This window comes from Colius striatus, chromosome 29 (genome assembly GCF_028858725.1).
Source record: "Colius striatus isolate bColStr4 chromosome 29, bColStr4.1.hap1, whole genome shotgun sequence".
Taxonomy (NCBI): domain Eukaryota; kingdom Metazoa; phylum Chordata; class Aves; order Coliiformes; family Coliidae; genus Colius; species Colius striatus.
Window position 1 is genome coordinate 435,155 of NC_084787.1, and position 22,406 is coordinate 457,560.

At 64.5% G+C, this 22,406-nt stretch overlaps 4 protein-coding genes across 7 annotated transcripts; 2 read left to right on the forward strand and 2 right to left on the reverse strand.

Annotated features, from left to right (window-relative positions):
- Window positions 1-976: 976 nt before the first annotated feature.
- SDHC (succinate dehydrogenase complex subunit C) lies at window positions 977-10,063 on the reverse strand. 3 transcript variants are annotated; one of them, XM_062016177.1, is made up of 6 exons: window positions 10,015-10,063; window positions 6,647-6,703; window positions 5,946-6,047; window positions 5,127-5,188; window positions 3,441-3,604; window positions 977-1,877 (listed from the first exon to the last, which is right to left on the reverse strand). In XM_062016177.1, exons 1-6 carry the CDS (start codon window positions 10,032-10,034, stop codon window positions 1,773-1,775), a joined length of 510 nt encoding a protein of 169 aa, XP_061872161.1. In that variant the 5' UTR covers window positions 10,035-10,063; the 3' UTR covers window positions 977-1,772. The 3 variants fall into 3 exon arrangements, with proteins under 3 accessions (XP_061872161.1, XP_061872162.1, XP_061872163.1); XM_062016178.1 differs by lacking the exon at window positions 10,015-10,063 and adding an exon at window positions 9,637-9,777; XM_062016179.1 differs by lacking the exons at window positions 6,647-6,703; window positions 10,015-10,063 and adding an exon at window positions 6,352-6,629.
- An 850-nt stretch (window positions 10,064-10,913) lies between these two features.
- On the forward strand, window positions 10,914-13,669 carry MPZ (myelin protein zero). The gene is made up of 6 exons (XM_062016176.1): window positions 10,914-11,157; window positions 11,695-11,861; window positions 11,950-12,163; window positions 12,246-12,381; window positions 12,490-12,550; window positions 12,676-13,669. Exons 1-6 carry the CDS (start codon window positions 11,097-11,099, stop codon window positions 12,778-12,780), a joined length of 744 nt encoding a protein of 247 aa, XP_061872160.1. The 5' UTR covers window positions 10,914-11,096; the 3' UTR covers window positions 12,781-13,669.
- A 3,771-nt stretch (window positions 13,670-17,440) lies between these two features.
- On the forward strand, window positions 17,441-19,764 carry NR1I3 (nuclear receptor subfamily 1 group I member 3). The gene is made up of 8 exons (XM_062016053.1): window positions 17,441-17,619; window positions 18,071-18,201; window positions 18,514-18,686; window positions 18,766-18,968; window positions 19,045-19,190; window positions 19,269-19,385; window positions 19,455-19,560; window positions 19,635-19,764. The coding sequence occupies exons 1-8, from the start codon at window positions 17,441-17,443 to the stop codon at window positions 19,762-19,764; spliced, it is 1,185 nt and encodes a 394-aa protein (XP_061872037.1).
- A 63-nt stretch (window positions 19,765-19,827) lies between these two features.
- Window positions 19,828-21,966, reverse strand: TOMM40L (translocase of outer mitochondrial membrane 40 like). 2 transcript variants are annotated; one of them, XM_062016129.1, is made up of 9 exons: window positions 21,832-21,966; window positions 21,561-21,628; window positions 21,379-21,471; window positions 21,091-21,192; window positions 20,887-20,992; window positions 20,687-20,809; window positions 20,518-20,594; window positions 20,346-20,448; window positions 19,828-20,276 (listed from the first exon to the last, which is right to left on the reverse strand). In XM_062016129.1, exons 1-9 carry the CDS (start codon window positions 21,929-21,931, stop codon window positions 20,137-20,139), a joined length of 912 nt encoding a protein of 303 aa, XP_061872113.1. In that variant the 5' UTR covers window positions 21,932-21,966; the 3' UTR covers window positions 19,828-20,136. The 2 variants fall into 2 exon arrangements, with proteins under 2 accessions (XP_061872113.1, XP_061872112.1); XM_062016128.1 differs by having other exon boundaries at window positions 20,346-20,594.
- Between the last annotated feature and the right edge of the window lie 440 nt (window positions 21,967-22,406).

Consider the following 22,406-nt stretch of genomic DNA (forward strand, 5'->3'; position numbering starts at 1 on the left):
AGGGCAGGGCATGGGCAGGTTGGGCTTTGTGGGGGGCAGAGCTGGCTCCCTGCCGCAGCTCACCAAGGGCAAAATGAGTCTGTGAGCTGAGACACAGCGAAGTTTAACTCCGTTAGCAGCTGGCACGGGCCACAGAACAGCTCATTAGCCAGCAGAAGTGGGTTCCAAATGAAAGCCATTTCAGCAACTGCAGGAAGTAATTGGTTTAAGGCTAAAATCCATTCATTTTCACCCAGGAGAAGCTCTCTCCTGCTGGGGCACACAACTGTGCCAAACAGGATTGGGCAGTAAGTCTTCTCCCTCAGCCACACTGACAGCAGACAGCTTTTCCTCCTCGCTAGTTTCTTATCTCCCAGGCTCCAAAGTCCCCTCAGGGCTGTGCTGCCTCCTGCCAAGGAAAGGAGCAGCAGGTTTGCTGGGTCCAGGGGAGGACTTGAGCAACGGGGCTCAGATCAGTGGCACAGAAACGATCCTGGCTGGTGGGAGGGAGCTGGGAGCACGTCCCTGGACCAGTTCCCATGCCACCACCTCAGGTCTCCGTCAACAGCCCGATGAGGAGTGCAGATGCTCTCCCTGAGCACTTTGCTTGCTGATGATGTGAGCAGGAGGGATGATCCTCCCTGACACAGAGCTGAGACCCTCGCTGGGACCAGTCTCCTGCTGGGGAGTTGCCTGTGAAAGCTTTCTTCCCAGGAGCAAATGTTTAAAATGGCCAATTTGAGCAAAAAGCTCCTGTACCTCTAGCAGGGGTTTGCACAAAGACAGCCCAGGTAGCAAATGCCTTTCACTGAGATGTCAACCCCACAGCTGCCAGCTCCAAAGGTCAGCCCCTGCCTCTGAATGCTGCCAACAGCCTGTTTCCCCATTGCTGGCTCCCTTGGGAAGCAGCAGCTCCCTGGCCTCAGAGCAGAACAATTCCCTGGGTGGCTTCACCTCAGCACAGCCAAGCACAGACCACAGAGGCAGCAGCTCAGTGTGAAGGATCAAAGCTGCTTTATTACAAAGGTGGGTGAGTGACAAGCGCTGACATCAGAGCTGGTGGCAACAGGCGACAGGAAAACCACATCCCTCCCACGGTGTCAGAGACAGGGTAACCTGACAGGGGAAAAACTGGATGTTTTTCACTAGCAGGGACTCCAGCACACCAAAGCTGGGTGGATTGTGACATTTTCAAGGGAAAGTTGAGGGGACTGAACCTCAGCAGGTCTGAGCACCTCATCCAAGCTGCCAGGCTTGGGAAGCTCAGGGTCCCGTGGCTGGGGTGGCACCTGACAGGGATCAGCCGTTCCCCTCATGGGTGCCGGCGTTGGCAGCTCTGCCCCTCTCCCTGCCCTGGCACAGGCTGCCTCAATGGAGAGGCTTGTCCTGCACCAGGCCTACACACGCACAACCAGCCATCCCTGAGCCCACTCAGACCTGCAGGGACACAGATCCAGCATTGTCTCAAGCCTGGGGACAGAGCAGAGAAAAGAAACGCCCTGGAGTTCGCCTGGGAGAAGTTGGGCATCGCTGTGAGGGACTGGTTGTGCCCGGCTTCCTGTGGCAGCAGACAGCCTGGCCCGTGCCCCAGTGCTGAGGGAGTTACCCCATCCCCCAGGCTAATGAAAAGCAACTCTGATCATCCACAAGGTTTGCAAGGAGGGGATCTTCCCCAAAGATTGGTAGTTACTCAGGAGCCTGTCCTCCTGCCTCCCTCTCCACACACGACTTGAGGTGGGCCAGGACGGAGCAAATCTTCCAAACACAGGGAGGCCATCAGCCAGGAGGCACCTTCACATGGCAGCCAGGCCCGCTGAGGAGAGCAGGGTCAAGGTCAGGACCAGAACCCCAGACTGGTTGACCTGGGGGATCTTGAACCCCTTTCCCATGTCCCACGCCTGCAGGAGTGAAGAGACACAGCAGGGTTAATTCAACAGGGCCCATGTGCTGGAGGAAGGCAGAAAGGCACCAGCTTGATAAAAGCTACCAAGACCACCCCAAAAAACAGCCTTTGGACCATGAGGTGCAGACAGAGGGAGGGCTGCACGTGCCCATGGCTGCAGGGCTGGGGCAGGGGGTGCCAGAGGAGCTCATCCCTCCCTGAGGCCCTGCAGGCACCCAACGCAGCCCTCCCTGAGCCCCAGCAGCCGCTGCACGCCCTGCTGACTTCAAAAGCAGCAGCTGCTGGCTGTTTGTGCCTCTCCAGCTGACAGAAATGGGTTATAAACACAGCATAAGGTGTAGATCTGAGGCAGGGCTCACAACCCTCAGGCAGAGCCCAGACTCTGAGGGGCTGAGCCCAGAATGGTGGCTCGGAGCTGGCTGCCTGCGGTTCCCAGGCAGCACTGGAGGGTTTGCACCTCTCACCTGGCTTCAGTTGAGTGACAGCAGGTTCAGACCCACCCCCAGGCCACCTCCCAGCCTGCCAGCAGCACCCAGAGCAGAGGCAGGAAACTGCTCCCTGTTGAGCCCCCTTTCTGCCACTGATGGGCTGTGCTGCTCAGCACAGCTGGGGGCCAGCGCTGCTGCTTTCCTTTTCAGACAATTTAATTGGCATCTTCACGTGTGTGTGCAGTCAGAGGCTTCAGCACACATTTGCCTCACGGTGCTCTGCACAGGCAGCCGGTTCTGACTGCTCCCTTTTGCCAGCAGCACCTCCAGGATCCAGCGGGCTCTGCTTTAAAAGCAGCTAATGAGCTCTCACGGCACTGCCAGTAGCCACTGTCTGCCCCAAGGACCTGCAGAGGAGCCTTCTCTGCAGCACATGGCTGTTCCTCACCCCAACACCCCACACCATGACACTTTTTGGACAAGCTTTTCTGAGCCCAGGCCCACGTCTGCAGCGCTGCTCCACACGTGATGCTCCCTCTGCCCAGAGCAGAAGGATAATGTCATGCTCTGGGCCAGCTGCCTTTGCAGTTTGCTCCTGTGAAACTCAACCTATCTGGAGCTACAGAAAACAAAATCAATTGCAGAAAGCAGCACATCTTGTACTGTTCCCAGCAAGAAACTCTCAGCTCCCTGGCTCCCCCTCCTCTGTCAAACACAGGAAGCTTGGCTCAAAAGAGTTGCTTGTTCCTCACTTCAGCCCAGAGCAAACATCACAGGTTACTCTCTGTGCAGGCAGCATCATCCCCAATCTTCTGCAAAGCATCTTCTGGGCTCATTAAATACCACAAAGCACTTGGAGGATCATGGCAGAGAGGCTGCATGATGAGGGTGAGGGAAGGAGCTGCAGCACCAGCGCTGCTCCCTCCACTTCATCCATCTCCTGCAGCCGAGGAGCCGCCCCAGCGAGCGCCAGCATGGAGACGCTCTTTGCAACTTAAATGTACCCAGAAATAGCACCAGGGTTTGGAAGCACTTGAGGTGACTCATTTCCATTTCCAAGGGCACCTTCCTGCAGCAGGCAGGCTCTTCCCTCCCCTTCCCTCCCCTCCCAGCCCCTCCAGGGTACTCACAAGGTGCCGGATGCCGTTCCAGGTGTGGTAGGTGAAGGGAAAAGCCAGAGCAAACTTAGCAGAGTAGATGAGAGCTGGCCCCAGGCTGAGCGACTTCACCATTGCCAGGTAGTGGGGAAACTGTTCTGGGAGCAGGAGGGCAGCCAGGCTGAAGAGGGAGACTCCTAAAAAGACAAAGGCCACAGGTTCAAGCCAGCGGAAGCGTTTCCAACTCCTCTGTGCCTCAAAGAGCCCCACCTCTACAGCTCTGTTTTGGTGACATGTCACCACCTGAACCACCATCAGCCTGTGGAGGAAGGAGGAGAGAGAAGGGCTCTGTCTGTCTGGCAGCAGCACTGGGACGTGTACCCAGGGGTGCTGAGGACACAATACCCCAAATGAAATCTGGCACAGGCTGCCCAGGGAGCTGGGGGAGTCCTGTGGAGCTGAGGTGCTGAGGGCCATGGGTGGGCTTGGCAGTGTGAGAGGAGGAGTTGGACTCCAGGAGCTCAGAAGGGCTTTTCCAACAGAATCTGTTTCTATGCATCTGTGTCCTGCACTGGGGCTGCACCAACACCCACACACAAGACTGGCATGAGTGCAACTGCAGCCAAATCAGCCCAAATTCAGGGTTAAACAAACCATGGAGTTGAGAGATGTGTGCTGGTGAGGTCCCCAGACCCACACTGCGGGACAGAAATCCCTCAGCTGCCATCAGCGGCACAGCGAGGCCGCCCCGGCATGGCAAAGCGAGCGGCAGCCCAAGAGGCCACGTGAGCTGCAGGAGCCGTGGCAGCCTCTGCTCCTCGTTCCCAGGCCAAGAGAGCTCCTCCAGATGGTGCAGCCAAAAGAAGGGGACGGGTGGCAGAGGCAGCAGGCGCCGAGTGGCGACTCACCCGCCGCTCAATAGCGCCTGATTGCACGGCTCCAGCGCCGGCAGCCACCTGCTTCCGCGCTCAGCCTCGGCAGCCTTTGTGCTCGCTCTGAGAGGCAGGAACTCAAGAGTAATTACAGGCCTTGATGAAGAGGAGCAGAGTGCTTCCCCCCCTTCTGCTGCCTGCTGAGCTGCACTCAGCACACCGTGTCTCCTTCGGGCTGCGAAGGGGATGATTTCCCCTCCGGCAGAGCCGCCCGGCCGTGCCCACAGCCCTCAGCTGCCACCCCACAGAGGATGCTGCTCTTCTGAGGCAGAGCTGGGCACAAGCCAGCTGGCCTGGGAGGAGCAGAGCTGAGCTCTCATCAGGGCTCTGCCATGCAGATACAGGAGCAGGAGGGCACATGGGCACCCTTCTCCAGGAGTCCAGCTCCCAAACCTCCCTGGAAGCCAGGCTGGGGAGGGCAGGGTGCAGCCCTCACTGCTCCTCCTCACTCTGCTGAGTGAAGAAAACAAGGCCTCAGTCCTTTACCAGGCTGGGGCAGCACAGAAGCAAGCAGTCAGGCCAAGCCAAGCACTGCAAAGGCTTTGAAGGCTTTTACATATGGGGGAGCATCAGTGCCTTCACAGGACTGGCAGCACAAGAGGACCCAGGGAGAGAGATTCAGGGGATGGAGAGAGGCAGGAGACAAAGTACAGGTTTCCCTGGGGAAAACCTGCTGCTGAAGCTGGGGACAGAGGGGCAAAAACACCCTCTTGGAGTCTCCAAAGGAGTCAGAGGGGTCTTCCCTCCCACAGCCCCCGCCCTCCATCCCTGGGGGGGATGCACACACCTAAGCTGAGCGCCACGCCGGTGCCCCGGTGGGTGATGGACATCGCCATGGGCAGGGACCACCTGCAAAACAACCAACCTGGTCAGCAAAACGGGGCACAGGACAAAGCACAGCCCCTGGGATCCTAAAGAGCTCCCTGCTGCTGGGCGGGTGGTTCTGCACTCGCAGCTATTCCAGGAATCCGGCCAGAGCAAAAGGGGAGAGACAGGGGAATTTGCAGAGGCAGCTTGGGAATGGCAAATGCCACTGGCACGGCTCTGGGAAGGGGAAGGGCATCTGCTGAGAAAGCTTAAAGGGAGGTGAAACAGAAGGCTGTCAGGCTCCTGCAGTTTAGGAACAAAGGGGCAGGGTTTGGGCATCCAGGCTCAGGGATAAATGAGAGAACCTGGAAAAATGACACAAGTGGCCCCCAAGAAGCTGTCACCTCTCTGGGGAGGGAACCTGGGAACCTGAGAGCCCCCAACCCAGCCTCCTGCCTCCCCTCCCCGAGGGCCACTGGCTCTGCAGCAGGATGTGCCCTCCCAGAGGCTGCTGCTTCAGCAGAGCTCTGCCCTGCCCCAGCAACCCAGGGCACAGTGCTGGGGGCTGTGACCCCTCCACCACAACACCCCAATGAGAACAGCAGGTGCTGTTGACTCTTAGAGGAGGCTGTGATTCCTCACAGAGCTCAGATGGTTCACAGCACAATGTAGAGGGGTCTCCCCATTCTCTGCCTCAAGTGACAGTGGGAACACACTCCCCCAGAAGGTGCCACCAGGGATGGGGCTGTCATGAGCCAGAGCCCAGGGGTGCCCCAGGCAGAGGCTGAGAGGCTCTTACTTGTAAATGGTGACATGAGGGGACAAGGGACGATTGGACTTGGTGTTCTTCTCCCAGAAACGAGCCATCTCCTCCTTGGCTGTCGTTCCCATCGGGACAACACTGCAAAAGAAGAGGAGACAGGAGGTGTGGGGGGATGGGGCAGCCTCCCATCCCACAGCACGTGCTCCAGCTGCCCTCAGCCACAGCTCTCCTGAGGAAACAAACACAGCACCACACAGGAGGGGAAGCTGCTGTGCTGGGATCCACCACCAGCCCCCTCAGGCAGGGTATAGGATATCAGACACCACATTATACAATCCTGGTAGCATGCATCCAGCTCTTTACTGCCACGGTAATTGCACGCTGCACCAAATAAAGAGCTTGTGATTTAATGTTCCCCACATTAGGCTGCAATTACACTTACAGCCAGATTTAGCAGAAAATGACTATTTCTCCCTAAGCCCAGCAGCATGAAGCAGAGGAATGACAGGGCTCCTGCAGCTCCCAGTCCTCATGCACACAGCCGTGGCACAGAGGGGTGACAGGGGTACCACCATCCCACCAGGGCTTGCCCTTCATCCCCAGCCCAGCCACAAACAGGCTGTGTCTCTGTGGTGGCACGAGGCAGTCTGTGCCTGGAGAGCACGTGTGCCCCAAAGCCTGGGACAGGATCCCTCGGGGAAGGACGGAATCCCACGTCAGTGAAAGCTGGGACTCACTGTCGCAGAGAGAGGCCGGGGCTGAGGCGGCTCAGCAGGCACTGCCGACCCACACACCTGCAAGAGAGAGGGGAAAGGCTGTGAGTGCCCACCCTGTGACCCCCAACAGGGCTGGGTAGGGGAGTCATTGCTTTGGTGCTTCCCACCTTAAAATCAGTATCAACAAGAGAGGATCTGGGCTGTTCCTGGATACATCTTATCTCTCTCCTCAACTGCACCCTTAACTCCAGACTTTGCCCTGGGGCTCACTCTGCGTGACACCCTGTAATTAGTCTGCTCACCTGCAACACCTTGTTTGCAGACAGACACCAGCAGCACCCTGAGCTCACAGCTGGGCTGAGGCAGCCCCTCTGCACCCTCCCTGCAGCCATCACGGCGCAGGCAGCACACAGCCCCAGCCTGTGCCCAGCTCCAGGGAAAGGGCTGGCTCAGGCCACTGCTTTCAGAGAAGATGGAGACACCACCTCCACTTTCTCCAAACACTTGTTGTCATTACAGCCCTTGTTAAGCTCTGAGCAGGGGTGGGATGGGAGGCGACTGTCGCAGCCCAGCACACGCAGTGCTCTGGCTGTGCCGAGGCTCAGGCCAGGAGGTAAAAAGGGATTTTGTGGTGCCCAAAGGAGTGGGAGCTGCTCTCTGCAGAGTGATTGTGGCAACAGTGACTCTGATATTCACGGGCACCTCTCCAGGCACGGGGAGGAACAGGCCCCCGGCGCAGCACAGCTCAAGCACTGGCAGACGTGGGCTGGAATCTGCAGCGGCCGCTTCCCTCCGGGGCAGAGCTGAGGAGCAGAGCTGCCTCTCCTCAGGGAGTGTGGGGTGTGAGGAGCTTTGGGGTGCTCATCTGCAGCACAGCCACAAACACTCATCAACCTTCCCAAAGGCACAGGAATCCGTACTCACACCTCCTGCTGTTTCCCTAATGGCAGCAGATAAACAAACAAAGCTCTGCTGCTCCTCGTCTGTCTGACAGCAAGGACGTGGTAGGAGAAACATCTGGAGGTCAGCTCCTCACCAGGTGTGAATCCAAAACAAAAGCCATTGTTATGGAGCACTCTGATTTCCTGTGCAGATCATCCTTAGGACGTTTCCCTCCCCTTCAAAGGCTGGGACTGAAAGGCAGTAGGTTTCCAGGAGGGGTGCACCCAGAGCTCTAGGGGGGGCAGAGCCCCCCTCATGCTGCTGAGTGGAAACCCTTTTCTCAACGACCCCTGGAGCTTGGCCAGTGCTCCCCCTCCCACAGGACAGGGCTGAGCAGGCTGCCACATCTGGGAGAAGCCTCCGGAGCCAGGGGGTGAGACTCCCCCCCACGTGCAGCTCAGGCCCTCCCCAAGCCAAAGGGTTCCCTCTGTGACAAGTGGCGTTGCCACCTCCTGGCCCCACGGCCTCCAGCACCAGCTCAGGTGGCTGAACTGGGTGCACAGAACCTGCTCCCTGCTCGTCCTGAGCCCAGGGGGCCGGTGCCAGCCACCAGCTCCCTGCTCCTGGGAGGGGATGGGAGGTGAACAAACCTCCCCCACAGACCACCAGTGATTCAGAAGCCCTCGCTCACACCTCTCTCAGTCCTCTCTCCCTGACTAAAAGCCCCAGTCTACAGCACTCTCCCTGTGCAGGAGCTGCTGGGGGCTGGGGCAGTGGCAGGGACATCAGGTGCTGAGTTCCAAACAACAGCAAAACCTTTGCATCTTCTCAAGCTCCCCACTGAGATCCCTCCTCAGGTGCTTTTTCAGATGCAAAGCTTTGTGTTCCTGCTTCAGCACAACTGCTGCTTGCAGATCTCAGCCCTCCAGCCAGGCAATCAGGGTCACTCTGTACCCAGGACCTGTCCTCTTCATTATTTATCATTCCCTCAGTTGCTGCACCTTCTCCAGCTCTCCATCCATTAACTTGCAGATCACTGACAAGCCTGTCTTATCATAAAGAATCAGCCCTAGGAGAGGATCCTCCAGACCCCTGCTGAGAGCTCCCCACAGCACCCACAGGGGCTGCAGAGACCCTGGGGACCCCAGAGCCCGTGAATTGTCGTGGCCACCCCAAAAGCAGCTGCTGGCACAGGGCTGGGGCAGGACTGGTGTCAATGGGAAGTGGGAAGAGCACGGGCTGGAGTCCCCTCCCCCACGGGCAGCTCACTCCCCCCGCCCCTGGCACCACGCAGCTCCCTCAGGAAGCGGCTCTGCAGCAGCATCGGCTGAGCATCGGCTCAGCATCAACTCAGCATCAGCTCAGCATCAACTCAGCATCGGCTCAGCATCAGCTCAGCATCAACTCAGCATCGGCTCAGCATCGGCTCAGCATCAACTCAGCATCGGCTCAGCATCGGCTCAGCATCAGCTCAGCATCAGCTCAGCTCAGCGTCTCGCCAGCGCCGTCGGTAACATTCATCCCGCAAGACAGGTCTATAGAAACCACCGCGGAGGAGGCAGATGAGAAGTGATTAGAGAAGCTTTTCATCTGACAAGCAGAAGCAGACATGAGGTGAAGTTATCAGGCACAGCCTTCAAACCAGAGCTAGCGAGACTCCCCTCCTGTTTGCCTGCCCCGGCGGGTTACATCCCCCTTTGAACAAAGAGCTCTGCACAAAAGCAGGACAGCTCTGACTGCTGCCAGAAAGAGAATAAATTAAGATAACGAAATCCCAAACACTGTCTCTGTGCTGATATCAAAGAGCAGAACGTCAGAAACGGCGGGGAGGGGCTGGAAGGGGGATGGTCACAGCTTCCAGGAAGCACAAAACTTTTCGACGGGGGTTGTGCATGGGAGGAGGCACCTTCGGCCCAAAGCAAACGCAGCACCCTTCGCCATCACTGCTCAGCACCACGGGCCTGGTAGGACCCCACATGACACCACCGAGGTGCAGCCACAAGGGATGTGGAGGGGCTGCAGGCACTGACACCCCCCAGCCCGGCCCGGGCCTCGGCCCCGCAGCCCCTGGCCCGGCACAGCCCGGCCCCCCGAAGGGACACGGGGCTCGTCCGCCGCCTTCAACACACCAAGGAGCGAGTGGCTAAGCGCCGGCGCCTCCAGAGCTCTCAGGAGTCCCGGGGAAACGGCCGTGCCCGAGGGCGCAGGGGTGGGGGCGGGACGCGCCCCGGAGCGCGAGGGACACCGTGCCCAGAGGCTGCAGCGGCGCGGCCCGGCCCGGCCCGGCCCGGCCCCACACCGGGGCTCGTTACCCACCGCCGCCACCGGACCCCCCCCGGCGCGGCCCAGCAGGAGCTCCGTGCGCGGCTCCCGGGCACCCCCGGCCCCGCGCTGCACCCCCTGCGCCGGGCTGTTCCCCGCCCGGCGCCACCCGGGACCCCTCCGGGCCAACGGCCGCCCAGGGCCGCGGGGCGCGCCCGGCCCGGCCCGGCCCTCCCGGGAGTCACCTCAACGCCAGCGCCGCCATCGTGGAGCGCCTGGACGCCGGAAGCGGCAGTGACGCACTTCCGGCCGATTGGTCGGGGCCATCGGCTGCCCGTTACCGGCGGGTCGCGCTCGCCCGGGGCTGCCCCGGGCCCGGCTGCCCGGTACTCCCGGCGCTCCCCGGGGCCGGGCCGGGCACCCCGCGCAGCCCAGAGCCCGCCGGGACCCTCCTGCTTGTAGCCGCAAGCGATGGAGGACGTTGAAGCAGAAAAACCTCGCTGTGGCCGTCCCCGTGTCGCCACCCCCGGTGTCCCCGTGTCGCCACCCCCGGTGTCCCCGTGTCCCCGTGTCGCCACCCCCGGTGTCCCCGGTGTCCCCGTGTCGCCACCCCCGGTGTCCCCGGTGTCCCCGTGTCCCCAGTCGCAGCTCTGGAGTCTCTGAGCCAAAACCCCACTCCGGAGCTTTCCACCCCAACCGGCCACGGGCTCCTCGGCCGGTGGCACAGCAGCGTCTGTGCAGCCCCCGCGCTGAGCTCTGCCCGGGCTCGTGGCGTTTCGGTCGCTCCCTGCTCTATGGCTCTGCCCTCATCCCTCCTCACCCTCCCCAAACCTGCGTTTTCACCCCAAAATGGAGCCAGAGCAGAGGCTGCTGGGAGCAGGTTTGGCCGGGGCAGAGGGGTGGTCTGCGGGGTGGCCGGTGGGTGCGAGCCCCAAGCGGGTCCAGCCCCGGGACCGAGCTGTGGACAGCGGCCGTGTGCCGGTGCCCCCCCGGCTGCGGCCACATTCCTGCCGAGCCGCCCCCGCCGGAATGCGGCGGGACAAAGGGCGCAGTGTGCGCGGCCCCCCCAGCCGCGTGCTTCCCCCTCCTCACCCAGCCCCTCACTAAATGCCCCCTTTGAGGCCACAGCACCCAGCACGCCCCGGCCGCCACCGCCCCGGCTGCCTGGCGCCCATTGGCCCGGGGCCGGGGGGCTGCCGGCGTCGCTGGGCGCTGCTTGCTCTTAAACCTCGGCCCCCGTCCCGCCGGCAGCCTGGGGCGCGCCACGGGCCCCGCGCAGCGCCAGCCCTCCATGCAGCTCGGAGCCCCGCGCTGACACGCAGCCACCATGTCGCGGGGTGCCAGGGGCAGCCTCCTCCTCCTCCTTGCCGGGCTCCTCTTGGCGCTGGGTAAGCTGGGCAGCGGGGACTGGGGCTGCTGGGCACAAGGTTCCCCATTGCAGGCGCTGGGGGATACCGTGGGGGAGCTCCAGACCCCTGGGAGGTGGCCGTGGGGCTGGCAGCCACCCACACGTCTGCTCTTGGGACCGTCGCTGCTGGTGGCGATGCTACAGGAGCAGATCTGCTGCTGCGCCCTGGTCCCAGCCACCGGCTGCAAGGAGAGTACCAGCACCAGCCACCTCCCTGGGGATGGATGAGGGATGCTGGGCACCAGACCTGGGCCCATCAGCATCCCCTGTGCTGGCACACAGTCCCCTTGGAGCCAGCTGCGGGGACACCGGGGCAGAGGCTCCCCACAAAGACACCCCACGGTGACACAAAGAGCTGCTTGCTGTCCCCCACCAGCCCTCACGCTTTCTCCAGGGCCAAGCAAAGCCCTTTGGTGGTGGCTCGGGGCCGGTGTGGGGATGCAGAGCACAGCCCGGTGACGGGCAGCGTCCCTGTGCCAGGGCTCCCGCGGGGCTGATGGGTTTGTGCCCCCGGCAGGGCCGTTCCCGACCTCGTCCATCCACGTCTACACGCAGCGGGAGGTGTATGGCACCGTTGGCTCCCACGTCACCCTCTCCTGCAGCTTCTGGTCCAGCGAGTGGATCTCTGAGGACATCTCCATCACCTGGCACTTCCAAGCCGAGGGCTCCCGCGACAGCATCTCCGTGAGCACCCGCCGTGTGCCGGGGCTGGGGGTGGCGCCCCCCTGTGCCCGGAGCCACCGTGACCCCGTGTTTCTGTCCCCACCGTTAGATCTTCCACTATGCCAAGGGCCAGCCCTACATCGACGACGTGGGCAGCTTCAAGGAGCGGATGGAGTGGGTGGGAAACCCCCACCGCAAGGACGGCTCCATCGTCATCCACAACCTGGACTACACCGACAACGGCACCTTCACCTGCGACGTCAAGAACCCCCCTGACATCGTGGGCAAGTCCTCCCAGGTCACTCTCTACGTCCTCGAGAAAGGTACAGCGTCAGCAAACCCCCTCCCCACCTCAGGCTCCCCGCCTCGGGCAGCTGGGCTGACGGGGCGCTGCCGTCCCTGCAGTGCCCACCCGCTACGGCGTCGTGCTGGGCTCGGTCATCGGCGGGGCTCTGCTGCTGGTGGCCGTGCTGGTGGCCCTGGTCTATCTCACCCGGTACTGCTGGCTGCGGCGGCAGGTGGCCCTGCAGCGACGCCTGAGGTGAGCCCCGGCGCGAAACCACCCCGAGGAGGGTCTGTAGGGTGGGACTGGAGTAGGGGGCGGGGGGTCGGCTTTTCTGAGCCACCTTTTGTTGCGTTTCCACGCCAGCACCATGGAGAAGGGGAAGCTGCAACGATCGGCCAAGGACGCGTCCAAGCGCAGCCGGCAGGTGAGCTCCGAGGGGCCGGGGGGACAGCAGCCTGGCCAGGGTGGGGAGGATTCCACCCCACACCTTTTGGGGTGAGAGGAGGGGGCCGGGGGCTTCCGCAGCACCGACGCTCGCCGGCCCCGCAGGCGCCCGTGCTCTATGCCATGCTGGATCACAGCCGCAGCACCAAGGCGGCGAGCGAGAAGAAAGCCAAAGGAGTCCCCGGCGACTCCCGCAAGGATAAGAAATAGCGGTTAGCGGGCAGGGAAGGTACCGCGGGGGCGGGCGCCGGGGCCGCCCGGCCCCCCAAAGTCGTCATGACCATCGAGATGGAGCTGCGGGGGGAGGCTGCCGAGGCCGCCCGCCCCCCGCCCGCCGTCCGCTCCCCCAGCAAGGGCAGCCTCAAAAACGCCCTGATGAACATCATCAAGCCGAACGCGGGGACCTGACGGCCAGCAGGGGGGGTCCAGGCGGCCACCCGGCCCCAGGAAGCGGCCGCCCCGAGCCGCGGGACCCGGCGAGGAGCGGGGTGTGGTTCTCGCCCCGGGTCCCGCGGCCTCGGCGTCGCTCCGGCGTCCCGAAGCCCCGTCCCAAAGCCCCCTTTGCTCGGTACCTTCCTCTGCGCAACCGCTGCCCTGCCCGGCCACGGCCACTGGTGTAATTTTTCTATTTGAAGATGCAACCACTGAATTTAGGGTCTGTCCCACTCCGGGCTGCCTCGGTCCCTCCCCCTCCCCAGGGATCTGCAGGGTCCCTGTGGGGCCGTGCCGCCCCCCTGCCTCCCCATCACGCCCCCCCGCAACTAGTCTCTGGGAGAGTTCTTCTGCCCCCATCGTTGCTCCTTTTTTCTGGCCGTTTTCTCGTCTCTCCCCACGACCGAGTCCAAATGACGTCGCAGGGTGTCCCTCGCCCCCTCCCCTCCATCCGCTCCCCTTCCCCATTAACCCTCCCGCCCCATAACCCTCAGCCCCCTTTGCCTTGGCCGGAGCCTTATGGAGGAGGAGAGGCTGCGGCCAGGCGGGAGGAGCTGCCGGTGCCCCTCACCCCGGAGCCAGGCGCCGCCCCACGATGTATTTTTCTATGTCCTGACTGTGTTCCCCCGTCCCCATGGCGCCATTAATAAAACTCACATCTCCTTGAGCCCTGTGGCTCGTCGCTGTTCGCTGCTCGAGGTGGGGGTGTCGGGGTGGTGGGGAGAGGGTGGCTGAGCACTTGTAAACTCGTTGCATGGACCCCACCAGCTCCCACAGCAGGAGGGGTGATGCTGCTGCCGTGCCAGTTTCCCCAGGGACGAGGTGATGTCTCGAGAGGGTCCTCGTGGCACTCCAGGGACCCCCTTCAACCAGGGGTCCGATTCCCAAGACCACCCATCGTGGCTGCATCCCACCCGAGGACCACCTTCCCCCTCATCCCCATCACTTGTTAGTTAAAATTCACTCCAATTAACACAGTCCATGTCTCGGGCCCCGCCCTGGTCGCACACCCCCTGGGTACGTAGGGGTCTCGCTGCGGCGGGCGGGGGTCGCTGGGCTGACAGAGCAGGAATGGAAGCGCTCCCACCCCCCGTGCAGCCCCAGCTCAATCCTTGCACCACCCGGCTGAGCAGGGAGCGGTCCGGGAGCGCTTCTCCCTCCCGCCACAGAGCAGAACGGGAGGGAGGGAAGGAGGGAGAGGTCCCCGCGCTGCTGCCCACTCCCCGCCCCTCGCCACCGGGGCTGGAACTGGCTTTTCCCTAATAAGTCTGCGGAGCAAGCGGGGGCCGGGCCCGACCCCGGCGACCCCGGGGTGTCCCCTGGGCCCTGCCTTTCCCTTGGCCACCGGCGCTGTTTTTCTTTCCAGGGAGCTATTTCTGCCGATGCGCTGTGGCTCCGTGCCGGGCCCGGCGTCCCCAGTCACCCCACGAGCATCGGGCACTTGGGGGACCGGCCCCGCAGCCACCTCACGCCTGAGCACACGGAAATCACGGTGCAAATCCCCCCACACCGCGAGTCTGTTTTAACCACTGCAAAGCACTTTTTTTGTCATCACCGGCAGGTACCTCCCGCGGCTGCTCTCGGCGGTGCCGCGGTGGCAGCCAGGGCTGGGAACAGCTGCCAAAACCGAGGAGAACTCGGATGCCTGGAGGGACGCGGTGCTGCGAGTCCCTCCTCCCCCGAGGAAGAGGAATAAGCAGCAGCGTCTTTCCTCACCGCTGCATAAAGCGGAGTGATGGGAAACGAGGCCACGGCTCCAGGGGCTGAGACCCGGCAGCCAGGGAATGAAATGGGATTTCACGGGGAAAAAGCCTGAATTAGAGGGTGACGGGAAATCCCGCGGGTGATGGAACAGCTCCCCAAGGGGCATCCCTGTGCCCTGGGACCACTCCTGTTCACACCCTCCAGGCCGGTCCAGCCCGGGACCTGCGGGGATGTGCCTAGCAGAGGGTTTTCCCCAGCTACCCCCAAGAAGGGGCACCTGGGGGTCCCGGCCGTGGAAGAACGGTCCACACACTCCCTCCCACAGACCACTCACCGGCCCAGCTCCTCTTCACCATGGTTTATTCTTTACACATGCTAAAAGTCCCCCCCAGGGGAGGGGACGGTGACAATAACAAGAGGTGTGGAGGGGACAGTGCAAGGATGGGGAGCACTCGGTGCTGGGGGAGCCCTGGTTTCCCGTGGTGGGCTGCAGCCTGCAGAGAGACCCGTCCTCCCCGCAGTGTCCCACCTCCTGGGATGGGACAGGGGCTTCCCTCACTCAGGGGACAGCAGTCTGCGTGCCCCCTCCCTGCCCCAGCAGCCAACATCACCACCACGGACAGGAAAATGGAGGCTGCCCCATGGAAAAGGGCATTTCCATGCCATCCCCTCGCACAAGGGCCACCTCCACTCCAGGAGACACGGGACTCAACTGTGTTCCCCCAACATCAATCCCCCAGCTTCACTCAGGGGCCTGGCGAGGGGGGGGGGCGAGGGGTAGGGAAGGGCTGAGCCCCCCCCAGCCCCACTCACAGAGGATGGGGCAGCCCCAGCATGGTGGGGGTCAGGATGGGACCGTGCCCAGGTGCAAGAGCAGGACGCCCACTGCGGGCAGGGGTCCCGGGACCCTGGAGCCGCTCAGGGTCCCGACTCCTTCTTCCGCTTCTGGAAGCGGCGGAATTTGCCCTGGATGGCGAGTGCAGCTTTCTCCGTCTCAGGTGCACTCAGATCGATGTCGATCTCCTCTTCCTCCACCTTCTTGGGGTCACCAGCTTTGGCTGAGGGGAGTGACAGGACAAGGGCTGTCCTGGTTACAGCCTGGCACCCCCAGGGTCACCCCTCTGACTGCCCTCCTCCCCCAGCAGCAGAGTATGCCCAGGAGAGCATCCCCCCTCCCAGGGCACAGGGGAGGGACAGAGCATGTCCTCAAATCCATCCTGGTGTCATCCACCCCCACCCCACCATAGTGGGGACACGGATTCTGGAGGCTGTGGGTACAGGAGCAGCCAGGGGGGATCCCACGACAGAGTCGGGGTCCCGAGAGGGCAAGGGGCAGCGGTGACAGGGCACACCGGGGGGTCCTCACCTTCCTCCTGCCTGCTGGGGGCCTCCGCCGCAGAGGGGGGCTCATGGGGGCTGCGCTGCAGAGAGAAAGGAGTGTCCGGGGGTGAGACGGAGCCTCCGACACCGAATCCACCCCGAGAGGGAGGCACAGGCTCCGCTTTGCCAGACGCCCCTCGGTCACTGGAGTCTCCCCCCGCCTCCAGCCCGTCCTTCCCACCGGGGGTGCAGCATCCCCCCCGCTGTTTCCAGGGCAATTCCTCTCCCGACCCGTTGCTAAAAACAAAGGAGAAAGGGAAAGCCCCTCGTTCTGTCGGGCCCCGGCCGCTCACCTCGCTCATGGCCGCTCCGTCCGCCGCCGCTCCCGGTGTGCGGCCCCGCGATCGCCGCCGCCTTTATAGGGGCGCGGCTGAGTGACGGCGTCGGGGGGACCCGCCCCCACGCGTGTCACCCCCCGCTTCCGACCCCCGACGCCCCTCGGAGCCGGACCCGTCGGGACCCGGGAGGGCCGGGGCCGTTGTCACCCCTCGAGCTGTCGCCGTCCCGGGCACCCCGAAAGCTGGGGAGTGATCCCCGGGGGACACAGGCTCTGTCCGTGGGTCCTGGGATAGGGATGGCACTGGCACCTCCCCGCGGTGGCTGGTGACAGGGACGTTCCTCCGGGGACACCGATTACGGGACAGTCACTGCTGTAGCTCTTGTCGCCTCTGGGCTCTGCTGCCTCAGCTCCTCTCCAAACACCCACGTGTGTCCTCACCTCTGCCTGTCTCCTGCCTGTCCCCGTGTCTGCCTGTCCTCCATGTCCGCCTGTTCCCCTGCGTCCTCCTTGTCCTCCGTGCCTGCCATGCCGCTACCTGCACGTCCCGGCTGGTCCCTCCCATGCTGCACGTCCCTCCACCCGCCGTTTGTCCCCTCCAATCCGTGCCGCCTGTCCTCGCCTGCCGCAGCTTCAAGGGCTCAAGTTCAAGGTTCAAACTCCACAGGGCTCCGGCTGGAAGGCAAAGGCATCGAGCGGAGACAGGCGGCCCCTCGCTGCGCAGCGTGAGCACCGGGCACCGGACACCCGAGGGACACCACGAGAGGGGCTTGGGCTGGATGGGGCGGGAGGACGCAGCGGTGGGTCGCAGCGGTGGATGAGAGCATGAGAATCATGGGGAGGGAGAGACACTGTGGCTTTGAGGAGACGTGCAGGGGAGGGGGCGCGGGAGCCGGTGCTGGGGCAGCAGCCGCGGGACGGGCAGTGCTGCCCACGGGGCACGGCGCCAGGTCTTGCTCAAGCAGAAGCCGTGGTGTGTGTACACACACATCCCCCTCCACCCACCCACCCCATCCTGCAGGCTCTGTCCTTGCTGTGGTCCCCCTGGTCCGGGTGCCATCGCCTGCGTCGCCAACTATGTCTGGTTCGAGCCCCTCGGATGGAGAGAACAGCCCCCACCCGCGGCCGGGGCTGCAGGGACCTGCTGGGGAGGATGCAGAGCCCGAGGAGGACAAAGTCTGTGCCGTGTGCGGGGACCGTGCCACCGGGTACCACTTCCACGTCATGACCTGCGAGGGCTGCAAGGGCTTCTTCAGGTGGGGGCTGCCACCATGGGAGGATCTGTGTCTGCTCCATGACACCAGACAGGAGTCAGGGGATGGGGTGGGATGGGACAGAGGAAGGGGACGAGATGGGATGGGGCAGGAGGGGATGGGAGAGGACACGATGGGATGGGGTGGGATGGGACAGAGCAAGATGGACTGAAAAGGGACATGATGGGATGGGACAAGAAGGATAAAATGGAATGCAATTGACATAGGGACAGGGCAGGGTGGAACAAAATGGTCCCATGGACAGGGACTGGATAGGACAAGACAGAACTGCTGCTGCCACCCCATGCTCAGGCCACCTGGCTTCTGCAGGGCACAGCAAGTGAGAGTCCTGTGAGCTACAGATGGCCCCTGCCCTGGGGTGACATCCCATCCCCCAGCCCCTGCTGACCCCCTTTCCCTCGGGGACACAATCACAGTCTCCATGTATCCCCAGGCGCTCCATCAACAAGGGTGTCCACTTCACCTGCCCCTTCTCCCGGAGCTGCCCCATCACCAAGGCCAAGCGGCGGCAGTGCCAGGCCTGCCGCCTCCAGAAGTGCCTCGACGTGGGCATGCGGAAGGACAGTGAGTGCAGGGGCACGGGGGGAGAGACCTGGGCAGGACAAAGGGGACAGAGCAGAGGGGAGAAGGAGGATCTGGGTGGGATAACATGGGGAAAAAGGGAATGAGGGGAACCTGGGGGAGGAGATAAGGGACAGAGAGGAGAGTCAGGGGTGGGATGGCAGGGGAGGACACGGGGGCGGAAAGGACAGGGCACGCTAGGGGCTATGGCCAGGGAGGGAGGGGACATGGGGCATCCCCCTGGGGTCATGGAGTGCCAGCATCTCTGAGCACTCGGGGGGCTCTGCCACCGGTGACCCGGGGCCGGGGCGGCAGTGATCATGTCGGAGGAGGCGCTGCAGCGGCGGCGGGCGCTGCGGGGGCAGCGGCGGCTGGCGCAGGAGCAGCCCGAGGGGCTGACGGCGGAGCAGCAGGAGCTCATCGACATCCTCATCACGGCCCACCAGCGCAACTTCGACTCCAGCTTCTCCCAGTTCACGCACTACTGGGTGAGCAGGGCCCCGGGGTCCCGTCTGGCGCCACAGCCGGTCAGGCACGGGGCTGACGCCGCGGCTGCCGTCGCCACAGCCCGCCGTGCGCCTCTATGTGCCCGGCTCGCGGCCGCAGAGCCCCTCGCAGCCCGGCAGCCCCACGGCGTGGCCGCCGCAGCCCGACTGCCTGGATGAGGACGTGCTGCCCGATGTCTTCTCCATGCTGCCTCACATCGCCGACATCAGCACCTTCATGATCCAGCAGATCATCAGCTTCGCCAAGGACATCCCGGCTTTCAGGTCCGTGGAGGAGGGATGTGGGCAGGAACCTCCCCACCGCCGCCCTGGCCCTCACACCAACCTTCACCCGCTGCAGGAGCCTCCCCATCGACGACCAGATCTCGCTGCTGAAAGGGACCACCCTGGAGATCTGCCAGATCCAGTTCAACACCGTGTTCAACATTGAGACCAACGCCTGGGAGTGCGGGCAGCACTGCTACACCATCCAGGACGGAGCCTTGGGTGAGGAAGGGGCCGGCAGCGGCATGGGGAGCAGCCCCAGCCCCAGCCCCGCTCACCCCCCTCCCCACGCTCCCGCAGCCGGGTTCCAGCAGATCTACCTGGAGCCTCTGCTCAAGTTCCACATCAGCCTGAGGAAGCTGGGGCTGCACGAGGCCGAGTACGTCCTGCTGCAGGCCATGCTGCTCTTCTCGCCAGGTAGGGACCGTGGGGTGGCGCTGGCCGTGCATCCCCCCGGCCTTACTGACACCCGCCCTGCGCCCCCAGACCACGCCAGCAGCGCCCAGCGGGACTTCATCGACCAGTTCCAGGAGAAGGTGGCCCTGACACTCAAGAGCTACATCGACCACCGGCACCCGCTGCCCGAGGGCCGGTAGGTGCCTGGGGAGGGTTGGCATGGCCAGGGACGGCCACCGAGCCCGAGCACGACGCCCCGGCCTCCCGCAGGTTTCTCTATGCAAAGCTGCTGCTGCTGGTGACGGAGCTGCACACACTGAAGGTGGAGAACACGCGGCAGATCCTCCACATCCAGGACCTGTCCTCCATGACACCGCTGCTCTCCGAAATCATCAGCTAGAGCCGTGCTCCGGCCCCCAGCCGCCAGCACCGGTGCTCACCAGCCACCACTGCACTTCACAGGGCAGAGTAAAGCTCCTTTATTTTTCCAGGCTCCACGTGTGTGTGCACCCTGCGCTGCCAGAGGGAAACTGAGGCAGGGGAGGGGGTGGGAGCAGAGGGACTGCGCTGGGCCGAGGACGCGGCGCGCAGAGGCTCCGGCCCCGAGCCGCAGCCGCTCCTCAGCCCGACGGCGCCCACAGTCACAGCGTCCCCCGGCCACAAAGGGCCAGGTCCCCCCTCCACGGGCTCCCCAGCTCCGTGTGACCCCGCGGCACGGCGCAGCGGCTCCCTGAGCAGGACGGTGGCACGTACCACCCGCCTCCGCGGCCCCTCAGCCCACGATGATGCTGAAGCCGCAGTGGAAACGGTTCTTCCAGTGGTTGAGGAAGGCGCCCAGAGCCAGAGTGACGGGCAGCGGCGGCAGCTTCTTCTCCAGCACCCCCCCGACGCTCCAGTTACTGTCCAGGAGCCCTGCGGGGACAAGGGGGTGAGCACCGGCAGCACCGGGGCTGGCAGGCGCCGGGGCGGCCCCTCGCTCACCTCTGAAGACCATGTTGGCTTGTGGCAGGTTGAGCTGGTAACCAAAGGCGAAAGTGGTGTCCTGCAGTCGTGTGTTGGCCTCCAGCTCCACCCCGACCTGCACCTGGGGAGGGGGGAAACGTGAGGCCTGGGGAGACGTGGCAGCAGGGGCTGGGACTCGGGGGGCTGTTACCTGCTCGTTGGCCCGGTGGTAGTAGCTGGCGTGGGCACCGCCGTACCCCACGTTCAGCGTCGCCACCCACTTCAGAGCTGCGAGACAAAGGGCAAAGGGGGCCTGGGCATCCCCCCAGCCCCAGCACGGCGAGCGGGACCCCCGTGGCCGTGCCCACGCCCCCACGTACCCGTGTACTTGCCCGCCAGCGTCAGGATGGCTCCCTCCTCCCCGGGCCGCCGGTGGTAAACCATCTCCCCGCCCAGCACCAGGCGCGGGGTGACACTCTGCAGGAAATGTGCCACCAGGATCACTGCGGGGACAGCACAGCCCTCAGCCCACGGCCCCCCCAGGCCCAGCCCCCGCGGGAGGAGGGACATCCCCGCTCACCAGACTCGCCCAGGACGTCGGGGTTGCCCAGAGTGAGGGTGGCCGTGCAGTCGTCCCCACGGTACTCGCCGTCAAACTGCCACGTCACGAACTTGGCCTGGTGTGTCTGCAGAGGGGACGGGCAGCACGTGGGTCCTGCTGCTGCCTGGGGGTGCAGAGCCGCCCCAGACCCCCACCCTGAGGTTCTCACCCCCCCGGCAGCACCTGGAAGACGGCTTTGGTGCGGATTCGCTCGGCCACGAGATGCAGCACCTGGGCGTTGAGGCTCCCGCTGTTGTCCATGTCCCCGACCAGCGTGGGGAACACCTGGGGACACGGGGGGATCAGCTGGTGTGATGGGGACCCCCTGATCCCAACTGAGCCACAGGCTGGGACCCCTCACCTCGAGACACCCCCAAACGCCCTGCTGCCCGTTCACAGCCGAACAGCCACCACAGAACCGACCCCGGGCCCACCCCCCGCCCCCGGACCACCCCGGGGCCCCGGCCTCACCTCAGTGGGGCTGAGCTGCCGGTCCCCCACGAACGTGGCGTTGAAGTGGTAACTGGAGGGGCCGAGGGTGCTCATGTGAACCGTGTGTGTCACCTGCGGGGCCGGGGCATCAGCGGGGGCTGCCCGGGGGGCAGGTACAGCCCCTCTGCTGCACGGGTCCCCCTGCGCGGGTCCCCCCTGACCTGGAAGTGGCTGCTCAGGGTCTTGGTGACGATCAGCTTCACGCCCTCCATCTGCTGCGGGAACACCTCTGCGGGACGGCGGCAGCTGACCGGGACGCCGCTGCCGACCTCTCCCCGGGCGGCCTCCCGCTGCCGTCCCACCGCTCCCGGTGCCCCCGGGGCCCCGCTCTCCCGTCTGCAGCCCGACTCCGGTGCCCCCGGCGCCACCCCCGGCCCCGCTCTCCCGTCTAACAGTCCATCCCCCGCCGCCCCCGGTGAACCCCGGTCCCACCTTTACACTGCCGGTGCAGCTCATCGAAGCTGCCGGGGCTGCCGAGTGGCTGCCCGCGGCGCGGGGCGCGGGGCGCGGCTGGGCCCAGCGCGTTGCCCATGGCCCGGCGCCGCCGCTTACGGCCGCCCGCGCGCCCCGGCCCCGTCCCCGCCGGCCGCCGCCATCGCGGCCGCGGGCGCCGCCGCCACCGGAAGCGGCTTCGCGGGGCCGCGCCCGCGCGAGGCCGCCGGCGCCATGGCGCGCGCGGGCAGAGCTCAGCGCCCATTGGCCGAGCCCGAGGGGGCGGGGCCGCGCCGCGCCCTCTGCCGCGTCCCTCGTGTCCCCGCAGCCCCCCGGCCCCGGCCCCGCAGCCCCCCGGCCCTGTCCCAGCCCCGCAGCCCCCCGGCCCCGCAGCCCTGCCCCAGCCCCCGCAGCCCCCCGGCCCTGCCCTGGCCCCGCAGCCCCCCGGCCCAGCCCCAGCCCCCCGGCCCCAGCCCTGCAGTCCCCTGGCCCTGCCCCAGCCCCGCAGTCCCCCGGCCCCGCCCCAGCCCCGCGGCCCCGGCCCAGCTGCCGTCACTTTCTTGGAAAGGGCTGTC